The 12,346-nt window shown below is 39.7% G+C and overlaps 1 protein-coding gene across 1 annotated transcript in view; it reads right to left on the bottom strand.

Annotated features, from left to right (window-relative positions):
- Window positions 1-11,503, bottom strand: part of ghrhrb (growth hormone releasing hormone receptor b) — a 45,941-nt gene extending 34,438 nt beyond the window's left edge. The window contains exon 1 of the mRNA XM_075485990.1: window positions 10,890-11,503. Coding sequence (XP_075342105.1) covers window positions 10,890-10,991 — 102 coding nt within the window. The 5' untranslated portion in view covers window positions 10,992-11,503. The remainder of the gene's footprint in view (window positions 1-10,889) is intronic.
- Window positions 11,504-12,346: the final 843 nt, after the last annotated feature.

The following is a 12,346-nucleotide window of genomic DNA, read 5'->3' as shown; positions in this document are numbered from 1 at the left end:
CAGGTGTAAGATAGTCTCGATAATTGGTTTGAAGGTGTTGAGGCGGTTTCAGTGGGGAGGTATTTGAACTGTGTGAACCCTTTTCATGCACAACACCTGCGTGTTGGACAGATGGACACGCTGCAGGTGAATGTGTGACCTGTGACCTGCAGCATTAACACGAGAGGTTCACCGCTCTTAGACCTAAACACCTCCTGTTCTGATGCACCTTGCATCTGACAAGGTGCTGCCGACAATGCATTGATCTGTGTTTAACTTGTGTGTTCTTTATTGAACCAGTAAAAGTTTGAATTAAAGCCAACAGGTATAACGTCTTATGGCTCAAATTAGACGTTATACCTGTTGGCTTTCATTTAAGGTAGGGTTCAACTACCTTATGAGAGGAAATTTCAAGAAGTTTTACTCCCCCGATCAGAAACATGCTAGAGCGGTGACACTTAGCGGTCTCATTGTCCCGGGAGTTGGAACAAATGAATCAAAATTTAAATTTAAATCCTTCTTTTGTTGACTTCTTAATGACATTGGCGCAACAAGTTGTTACAAGGTGTCAACGAGCCAGGTGAACATATCAGAACTAATTACAATCTGCCTGCTATGTGCTAACAACATCAGTTTTTTTGATCAATTAGTGTCATTGCTCACAGTCAAATCAATTCAATTCAATAAAACTTTATTAAGCCGTATTAAACATATCTACTCCCACCTCCCCAACCTTCTCCAGCGTCAGGAAAATCCTTTTCATTGTTCATCCTGCATTCATTCTATGCAGCAAACCTCTCAGTGGTGTTATAATGAGGCCTCTGCCGCAATGAATTTCAATGTTTGAAATAAAAGAGACTTTCCTCCATCCCAAAACCTGCTGATACGTCATCTTTCCATGCAGCAGATTTGATCAAAAAATTGTAAACAAAATAAGCGACTGCTACTCGTTGTGTGGCCTAATATAGATATAGTGTAGCGTCTATAAAAATAAAAGCCGATATGTAAAAAGAGAGTATTCTAGCTCTAATTACGGGGTTTTTCTAACTATACCCAATAAGTTTTGATCTCTAACAATCTTTCACATCTTGCTGTGAGATGGAGCTGAGTTTTAAAAGAAATTCACAGTCACTGCAGTGTGACAAAATAATGAATAGAATACAAAAAAGGGAGAGCTTAAGCTTAAGAAGTAAATGTTTTACAAAAGTGATTTTTTTTACATTCAAGTGTTGCAACAAATACTATGTTTTACATAATAATACGTTTAATTAGGACAAAGGTTGATGTTTAATATATAAAAACCTACTTTATCTACTCTAAAATAGTGAATATTTAGGGGAAACGTTGTAGAATTACGGATTATATGTATGTACAGTATTTCTCAGCATTTGGAGTGCTACTTGCAACCCATTGTCACATGTTACTCCATTTAGCATGTCGTCTGCATCTGCAGCAGCGAGAGAGAAATAGTCCTACGGGATAAATAATTGGATGGGGAAGATACTGCATATACTCTTACTGAGTAATATTTGCGTCATACTTTTTGTTTTTTTTTGTTTCCACAATGGCCCATGGTTGCTTATGTTTAAAAACTAACAGAATTATTATGCATACAAAACACATGCTGTCTCTATCTGGACACATTTAAATATTAAAATCTCACCACGGGTGTTTTTGTGGTGTTATGATTCTGCTTGCACTGAGCTCACATCTTAAAATGCAGATGCAGGATCGAGCTTACAGCTTAGTCAAAATAGCATCCCTGCAGCGTGAACTCAACGTATTTAACCTTTGCCAAAGAAGAGTTCCTTTAAGATGTTTTTCCAGCTTATTTTTCACAGCTAGTAGAGCCTGAGGTATGAGCTACAACTCTTTTGTGGGTGGATGAGCAGCAGCACCTCCAGATTTTTTGAGGTCCAGCTCACAAGGTGCATATTCTTCCTTTATTCAAGTAATACATCCCTGTGTTGTTGACTCTATGGCTTACAGTTTGCAGTGTGGAACACAAGATCATTTTAGGATTTTTCAGCTATCAAAAGAAATGCTCTACTTGCAAATCTACTATGCAAGAACCTTGTAGTACAGCAACTGTATCACCAATTTTCATGGCATCATTATTTTCAAGACATGATATTGTTGCCTTTCAAATGGATTGGAAAACTTACCCAAATGTATGCTTCCTCCGACTAGATTCTGATTTTAAATGGGGCAGTAAAGCATTGAGCAGCTTGTTTTACCTTTGAAAGTTTAATTTAAAGTCTTTATCCAGGAGTCAAATAAACCCCCCCCAAAATTCTCTGTTCATTAAAATAACACATTAAGACATTTCCCCCATGAAAATAATCCCTTCATGGCTTAAAATGGCTTAATTGTAATTCTATACTCTCTTGTCCCATTTAGTGTTTTGGGACGTGTGAATATGCAAATCGAATCTTCCTCTCCCCTATGCTGTTTGCTGCACCCGTCGCCACCTGCAGCTTCGAGGCATCTGTTGTCTGCTGCTCCGATGAGGCAGAAATTCAATCTATCGGTCACACCTACAAAGTGTTTTTTCAAACATGAGAGGAAAACCCATCAGAAAATCGGACATTCCAGGGCTTTCGCATGGCAGATTGCAAGTTGTCGACTCATCGGCTCCAGAAACTTCTGCCTCTTCTCCTGGATGAGCTTGTCTTCGCTGTTTTATATAGTTTTATTTTATTTTTAAACAAGGCATGCATTTACAACATGCATTCAGAAGAAAGTTAGGGTGGTTTGGTTTTTGTGAACTTAATTTAGTTTGTCAATACAGACCTGTATCACGCTGCAGATAAAAATGTTAAGACAACTGGTGCAATCTGGGCTTTTGTAATGAGGCGGAAACATTGAGAGGTGACTGAATCTATCAATGAAAGTTAGTTTTTTGGATAAGCAGACGATTTTTTTTGCATATTTCTCTCTCTGCAGTGCAGAATATCAATAAACCATTCGAGGAAGCCGGAGAAGAATTTCATAGACAGCGAGCAAGTCTAAGCTGGGCGCCTGTGATCATCAGCTGATAGAAGCACATGGACAAGGGATTACTGTGAGAAACCTTTGTCAAGCACTACAATACAGAGTTCCATTCACAAACATTACCGTGCAGAACAGAAGCCTTATGTTTACCTTGTCCAGAGGCCACAAGCCAGGGTCTGCATGTATGGAGTTGTATTCGTGTCCAAAAGAGAGAACATAGAACTATTTTTCATCAAGAAAAGTAATGATGATGATGCTATTTTTGACTCCATCTCTCTCAGTACTTGTTCTGATCAGGGTTTGTGTTGCATGGACACAAAAAATGTATGTAATATATGAGATATTTGAGCCAAATAAAAAACCCTTGAAAAGACTCAACATTAACAATAATTGATGTGTAAGGAATTTGTTTTATCAAGCTTGAAAAACTGATTATTATTCTGCAACTTGCCTTTAGAGGTTAAAACTCTCAGATTTAAAGTCAATCTGGGCTCTCTGATAAACAGCCCTGTCAGTTTAATGATAAAATGTCTTCCTTTTCCCCATTTAGCTCTCTACTATTTCCACTGCGCTCATTTTCTTTTTTAAATATTATCAGGTAAGTCTGTCATGCCTCCCACACACACCTCCGGGTGGAGAATTTACAGTGTAAAAGCAAAACATTTCCAGAATCTGTTTCAGCTGGGCAGCTCGTAAACTCCCACAACGCTAACAGTTTATATCCAGAGCAGCAACAAGTGAGGCTGTGTCACTGAAGAACTTGATGTGACACAACACAGTGCAGTCATATCTGCTCTGCAGGTTTATGAAACAGACTCCTTTTAAGAGGCAAGACAGTGGCAGGACATGTTGTCTTATAAGGCCGCACGGCGGGTCATTTTACAGAGAATCTGGAATAACCCGCGTGACGTGAAGCAGATGTTTAATACCTTCAGTATGCAGAATATAAAAATCTGATTGGGTGTGCATGTGAGAGAGAAGCTTGAGCGCCATTTGAGCACACTTTAATTATTGTAACCTTCATTCCGAAATGGCAACAGTTTTTGTGGCTGCAGTCATTTAAATTCAAATTCAATCGCTGTCTTAATGAGGTCATTATCGCAGGGCGGCGGTCGCCTCCGGCCTTCCTTCAGTGAGCCGCCATCATTTACATTTCAGAATTTCACTGTGACACAAAGGACGGATAATCACAAGGCCTCTGTGTGTGCACGTGCTTTGTCCTTTTTATGCTTTCAATCTGCATTCACCTCTTGGTTTCCTCTTTGGTAACATTCAGACTGCAGGACGTAATACTCAATTCATTTTACTGCTCAGATCTGATTTTTATGATGCACATGAGGAAAAAAAAAATTGTAACTAGATACGCGAATTATCCTCCAAAATGCTTATTAAGTCCAGCACGTCGTTGGCCCAAATCAGAATAGAAAAAAACTGGATTCCATGTGACTTGTGCTGTTTACACTGTCATGAACAAATCAGATCAGGTGAGCAAAAAATTGTATTCAGGCCACATTTGACATGCAGTCTGAACGTAGCCATACACACCATTTGGTTTCAGTTTCACGTTGCCATCAAACAGGTAGACTATACGGACTCCAGCTGATGTCTCTGCGAAGTTCTAGTTTTAACTGCATCACTCAGTGGGTCTACATGATGAGATTAATTCCATTATAGCTATAGTTGGGTTATGCTCCTCATTTGAGCGAGGGTAATTCTCCTTGGATATATCGCAGTGAATGAATCGGATCAGAGGCACAAAGCGTGTCATACCCCGGTATGATAGGTGGCGCTTTACCCATTCCAACTGTTGCTAATAGAGCCACTTCCTGTTGACCTCTTCACCAACAACAACAACAACAAACTCAGGCATTGGAGAAAGATGGAGAACGCAGAGCAAGATGAAGCTACGTCCCTCTACATTTGGTCTGTGATGAGCTGCTTGTTGCACAAACTCGATGCCCAACGGAGCATTCTCCATCGCGTTGTTTGTTTCTTTTTGACGGCGACAACAACAGGAATATCGTCTCCTTTGACTTCCGGGAAAAAATCTCGAGCATGCGCGGAATGCAACGTCCAATTCACCACGTGCTTCAGTGTCTACAAGCAGGTTTAGACTGACTTTCAACCCAGTTATCTAAGGGTCTTAATCCGACTGAGAGTAACCCGGTCCGGTCCAATTTTTAGTCAAACTGAGGTGTATACATGAACTTAATAACTCAGTCTTATTGCATTTTAGCCCTTAATCCGATTTTTACAGTGCCATGTAACCCCACTGAATGATATGAGACTGTAGTCAACAGTCAATTAGCTTAGCACAGAGCAGAGACCAGGAGGGAAATGGCAAAGTTGCACCTCTTTCGCTCACTCGACACATTACATGATGTTAATGTTCAGTGATTATCTGATATTTCTAAAACCAAAGCGAAGACATGTGCATTTTGAAGTTGTGCATTAGAAAAGATTGATGAAAACATGCTAAACTAAATGAAACGCTTCCTCGATTTCACAAAGAAGAAAAAGATTTGCATTTGCTTGAGGTGGTTTTTGTGTTTTTCTGAAAAGAGGTGGTTCACATCAGTGCAGATAGAGTTTGAATCAGTCACTTTCATGAATGATGAACACTCGAACAATCAGTTGCTTTTTTCTGAAAAGATTCATGACAACAGTTGAAAAGAAGTCCTGTAGACCTGTCCATTTTTCTTATGGATATTGCAAAAGTCGCCGGGTTTTTTTTGTCTTCCTGAAAATGTAGTTTCCATTTAGGGACTATTACTCTGTTTATTACAGCAATGTGCAACATTGTCTACATCACAGCAGTTGTTTAGCACCAAATCTTGAAACAGGCACATTTTCCATGAAACAACAGTTCCAAAGATTTAATGGAGACACAATTATTTCAGTTCAGCTTGAAAAAAAGTTGGACTGGTTCCGTACCTGAAGCAGGACTCAGTGCAATGATGTTTAAATTCTTTTATGACATGCTTCCGCACTGATGCTGGTTGTGTCCATTCTTGTGTGATTTATCATATTACTTGGCTTTCAAGGGTCTGGTTGAATAGTCAGAAGATTTGCTCCTATCATCTTTTCCTCAGCTCTTATCCTCGACCTCCATGGAAAACGTCATTGGGTTAGGAAAAGATGACTCCGCTGTGATGTAATAAATATAATAAATATTCTACAAAAAGTCCCTTAGATGCTTCAATTATCTCATTTAGCATATAAATATGTATTACTTTTTTGTTCTATCAAAGTTTGTAATTAAAAAAAGGAAAGAAAAGTCCAAAAAGTGAAATATAGCATCGCTAGCTGCTCACTCTCAACATCCAGCCTTCATATTTATCCACATAAATCACAGTTAAGACGACTGGATGAAAGTAACTGTTTTTTTTTTCAAGTTATGGACAAAATATATTGTGAGAAAAGATATGCATGACAAATCAATTAAATGAAGCTAGCTTACGTGTTAAATGTTAGTTTACTGATGACGTCACGATGACTTCATGAGTAATCGACTTTAATTTGCTTGATAAGTCGACCATCCCTTTTTGTGGGACATGATCATCTTTCATAAAAGGATGGTCCAGCGGATCCTAAGCTAAAGGAGATCTGAAAGGAGACATTGGAGCCCCATTCCTTTGCATCAAGAGTTCAAACAGCTGTTATCATTGCTGCTGCTCAGATACTTCTGGGCCATTTCACTTAGATAGGTTCCTAAACAAAATGGTGTTTTTAATCAGGCCCAAAGGCTGTACCTGATATCTCTAATGTAAGCCATCCCATCACAAATTTCAAGCCTTAGTCTGGCTGACAGAGTGATAAATCCCGCTCCATCTACAAAGAAATCTCCTACTTTGAAAACTATGCCAAGAAGTTTACAATCTGTGTCAATCTCTAGGAATCAAATTATTTCCACTTTACCATTTACAATGAGACTGTGTGTTTATATTGTAAAATGTAAGTAGCCCTATATACAGTATTTATATGTATTTAGATATAAACTGTATGTTATTAGTTGTTCTCTGCTCTTGAACAAATCTGATCTCACTGAATATGTGAAATTAACACTCTTTAACACCTTTAACAACACGCTGTGTTATGTGGTGGTGGGATGTGATTCGGTTGAAATGACCACAAACACATAAAAAAGCCGCTTTAGTGGACGTATTTATGACGACCCAAAAAAAATTTACTTTCGGAGGAAAATGAGAAACAATTTCATGATTTTTAACCTGGAAATGTTTCATTTCCATATTCTCTGTTGATTTTAAAACTGTTCGTGTCTGTGAAGGAATAACATGCAGGATTAAAGATTTAACTCCAGGTCAAATCCAAAAGGCAAGATCTACAAAACCAAGCACAAGTAATTGGTCCATGAGGCAAACTACACCAGGAAACCATCCACCTCCAATACAGGCAAAGTCAAACACACCAAGGACAAAAGGCTGGACTGAACTTAGACAACCTGGCAATGATGAAAAACAGAAACCGGACATGTGCACAACAGTGGGGTAGCCACAAAACAGATGTGGAAGAAGAAGCACATGCAAACAGATATGAATAAGAACAAAATAAGCTCCAAAATTAAACAGTAACCATTTTGAAAACAACAATTTCAATCTCTAAAAAAAAAGCCCACACCATGATGTCGTGTTTGGTTGGGTTTAGTAAAAATGTGCCTTAAAAAACAACGATGCGACTCGATTTCATGAATGGATTATTTTCTCGTCACCCTGGTAACCAAGCAGGCTGACCTGACAGACAGATGTGACATCAGAATGACTTCTTAACACCACGGTCAATCGGGAATGAGCTTGTCACTTCCTGTTGTTTTGTATCGTCTTGGCACATGAGGTAATAACTTGTTTCAGGTGGCCTATTCGTCTCAGAGCTGCCCTCTCTGAGCTCACCTTTCTCTTGTACTTTCGTCTGATACCAATAAACCTGTGATGGCATACTGCTCATTATGATTTTGAGCCATAAAAATAGCTGTACAAACATCAAATATTCATCTTAAAACTAACACAAGACCCATTTTGTTTGACTGGAGATACCATTTTACTCTTTAAAAACAATAAACCTTACAACAAAGCTGACCATCTATCTCTAAAACTGGATCTTTCTCCTCATTTTCTGATCCAGAAACCATTCCCGCCTTTGTTCTCAATTGAAGTTACTGTCATTCATTATTGGCCCCAAAAATCAATAGACCTCCTTTGGTGTGAACAAAAACATAAGAAACAGCCACCGAAAGGGCTCGAACAGGACGTAGAGAAAAAAAAAATACTGCACATTTCCTCATTTTAGCCTCACTGCACAGATTACCGGTGGCCTTTAGAATTGACTTAAAGGTTTTGCGGCTTGTTTTGAAGACAGAGGCAGGATTCGCCTGAGGCTGGAGACAGAAGGCGGCGGGTCATTTAGTGTCAGGGCTCAAAAGTTCACGAGAAGCCTTCAGCAGGAAATCAGAGGAGAAACCTCCCAACCAAGCATGACTACAAACATAATATCATTTACTTCTCTTCAGTTGATATTTAGACTACATTACTTCATTGCTTCCTTTTGATTTCTAGTCTAAACTGGAAAGTTTCTTAAAGAAAACTGGTGAAAGATTGTCAAATTTCAACAAGAAGCTAAAAAAAACTATCCCTTTTGATGCAGCGAGCATCAACGGAAAATATATCTATTTATGTATGAAAATGAAGTGACGATCAGAAAATAATGCCTGGAGGAAACGGCTTTAAAAGAAGAAAAAACAGAGGATCATTAAGGGCCTTCAGGACCATAAAACACACAAATCCAAAACCTTTGAGAAGTGCAGCCAAAGCTGACAGATCTGACAAATTCAAATGAGGATTATCTGGATTATTTGAATTTCAGACCAGCATATGTACATGTGCAGAAGAAAAGGAGAAAATATTAATGCTTTCTCTTTGCTGATGTCTGTCTGCAGCCAACAGGAGCAGAGTCAAGCAAGTGTCCGATGTTAATGGAGCCGCTGGAGACACTGTTTCTTTTCTTTTCTTTTCTTTTCCTTTTTATTTATTTAATGTTTACCAGAGCTATGTGTTTTTGTGACTGAGTGCTCATATTAGTAGCATATACATGTGTATGTTGTATTATATTCTCCCCATGAGCACACCAAAACAACGACAATACATTTTTTTTTTAAATTTAAGAAAAGTCAGGAGCATGAAGACCAAAAGAGGTCAGAAACTGAGCATCACATGACTTCCAGGGGAAATGAGACCACTGGAGACGAATGGTTCATCCATCAGGGAATTATGAATCTAATTCACAGAAACAGTTCCGACTGACCTGACAAGCCTGAAGGCAGCATGTTGATAACCAAAGATAACCCTCCTAAATGTTCGGTAGGCTGTTTATGAAAATGAGATCATTCTTATTTTTCCACCTGAGTGCAGTAAAACTAATACATAAAGTAAAACTGTGCATTAGTGTTTAACGTGTGAAATGTACATTATTGCAAAAGTCCTGATCCATCCCTCATTGTTTTATATTTCCCTTCAAGCTGCCAGACTTTCTTTTAATCCTTTGAAGTGGTCTCAGTAGTTCTCCGGGCTTTATGAAAATCTTTCAAAGTTTTTCTTTGGACATTGGCTGCTTTTTCAGTCATTTTCAGAGGAATCTGTTGTTGACCTATGACTCATTCAAGCAGAAAAAAGGCTCCTAACTCAAGGGATGAACCAGTGTTGTGTCCACACAGAACAGGCAACTTAGCTAAGAACCAGTTTTAAATTGGATCTTTAGGCTTTTTGCTGGATTTTTTCCTCTTTCTTAAGGACATCACTTTCAGATCCTGTTCATCTGCTGTAGATAGTTCTTTAGGCCTGACACTTCTTCTTCTGTCCTCCACTTGTCCAGTTTCCTCAAATGTTTTAAGGACACACTGCACACCATGCTGAGATATGCCAAGTTTTCAGCTAACAGCTCTTTGGGAATCACCTTGTTGCTGCAGAAATCCTGTTTTCTGTCTGTCACACTGTGTTATCTTTGCTGTTTTTCACACATGCAGCTAAAGAAATGGGAACAAACGATGTGTCTCTGTGACAGACTGCTGGGAACAAAGACCTGAGAGATGCATCTGGACCTTCAGCTGATCCATCTACTGTTGGCCCAAGCCTCATCAGAAATGGGCTCCATGGAAGGGTGGCTGTCAAGAAGCCGTTCTTAAGGAAGGGAAACAGGGAGAAAAGGCTGAGCTGTGCCAAAGGACACAAGAAGTGGGCTGAAAATCAGTGGCAGCAGGTCTGATGGAGGGATGAATCCTCCCCAGAGCCCGGAGCTCAACATTACTGAAGCAGTGTGGGATCATGTTGGCAGAGAACGCAACAAAAGGCAGCCCACATCCAGAGAAGAGCTTTGGGATGTCCTTCAAGAAGCCTGGAGAACTATTCCTGAAGACTCCTTAAAGAAAGGACAGAAAGCTGTCTGAGAGGGTTCAGGCTGTGCTGGAGGAGAAAGGAGCTCAGAGCAGATATTCACTTTAAAGCTGCTCAGAACTGAACTAACTCTGGTTTTTGCCTGATATACTGTGTTTACATTTACGTTTGTACACTTTTCAGTAAATTGTTGCATTTATTTCTGATTTTATTGGTCTTATGTATGAGACGTGGCTCAAGACTTATACACAGAACGGTATGTCAATACATGAATATTTTCTATGTTTATTAAATGTAATGTGCAAAAGTACAATTTAATTCATCATAACAGAGGAATGACGCCTTTTTGGGACATGGTAATCATTCTAACTGTCAAACTGTGACCACAAGAGTAAAATATATTGTGTTTGGTTTGTATCTACACGTAAATTAGCTAATTTAATCAAATAAAAGCCTATTGACACTTCAGCTTTCAGCTCCATAACGTTAACGTGATCGTGCCGGCTCTGGACTCACCGTGTCCCAAACCGCCAGCTGCAGGAAAATACCCAAGTGAAGAAGAGTGTGCGTTCTTCTCAGCCACGAGCTTCCAGAGAGCAACAAACTGTGCAGTAACATGCTTCAAGGTTTGCCCGCTCCAAAAAGTTCACACCCAAAAATGAAAATAAAAAACGTGTCCGAGGGTCGAGTGAGTGTTGTAGAATTAAAAAAATATATTTCCCTGTTAAATTTCAGGAACTGGCAACAATCCATCAATCGCGCAGTTTGCCTGGAGTTTGCCGGTGTGTGTGTGGCGGGTGTCTCTCCGGTGAACGATGCGTGAGGATGTCTGCAAGACGCGCGGAGGAGAGCTGCCGCTCGACTGAGCAGAACAAGGTGCGCTCCTCCCTGAAAAGGCTGAGACGGAGCGGAGCGCAAAGACGCAGCAGAGTAGCGGAGCGGCGCGCGGGAAGAGGAAGAGGGGGGAGAAGAAGAAGAAGAGGACAATCACCTGCAGGAATTACAGTTCAGTCACGCAGTGCTGGATTCAGTGATTTTAGTTGTCCATCTCAGCAGTCTGTTGAATGTACTGTTACACTTGTATTTGCTGTCGACTATGAGGCCAAAAAAAGACTCATACTCATGGAATACTTTCATTTAAAATCATTTAGTTTCTTTACCAAAAGGTCCCATCTGCCTGGAAGTCACATAAACAAGTGAGAAACAACGTAAGACATCGTGTTAGATGTAAGTCCAAGATTGCTGCTAACATATTTTGGCCTAATCAGAGGCACTTTTAGCACTCGGTTATGACCGGGGCTCTCAAGTTTTCAAGTTTGCTTGGAGTGAGATTCGGGCGGGGCAGGGGCCGGGCCATGTGCGTGGGGGGGTTTCTTTCGGGTTTTTTTTTTTTTTTTTTTGGGGGGGGTCCCTTGCAGTATCCCATCGCCATAAACTAGCTACTTAAAGAACAAAGAAATTGTTTTATTTATACCAAAATCACAAATCTTCACTTTTACACTAAATTCTGCTATATTTGAAAATAAACTGTTTTAGGTATGCAAAGTCTTAACAAAAAAAAAAAAACAGACAAATGAAATTAAGAAAAACAAACATAACCCCAAATGGGCCCCTTGAGCAGTCCCTCTCTGTGTGTGTTTGTTTATGAGTGTTGTTGTAAGTGTTTGTGGCAGATTTTGATGCTTGATGACTGATATTGGGGGCTCCCATTTAAAGCACTGTGGCTCAATGTCAGCCATTTTCACAGTCATGATGGATGACAGAGTTCCATTCAGAAACAAAGTGTTCCTGGTCTTGGTTTTATTGAGCCCCACCATGGAAAAAACCCTCTCTGCATCAGCATTTCAGTGCGGCAGAGCTAATACCAGTTTGGCAAATGTAGATAGCCTTATTGGGAAACTGTTCATACCAGTCACCTTTGAAAAAAATGAACCACGGAAGCCTAATTACACTCCTACATATTTTTCATTTTT

This window comes from Odontesthes bonariensis, chromosome 15 (genome assembly GCF_027942865.1).
Source record: "Odontesthes bonariensis isolate fOdoBon6 chromosome 15, fOdoBon6.hap1, whole genome shotgun sequence".
NCBI classification, from domain to species: domain Eukaryota; kingdom Metazoa; phylum Chordata; class Actinopteri; order Atheriniformes; family Atherinopsidae; genus Odontesthes; species Odontesthes bonariensis.
The sequence above is the reverse complement of the archived record's forward strand: the minus strand, read 5'-3'. Positions and strand labels throughout refer to the sequence as shown.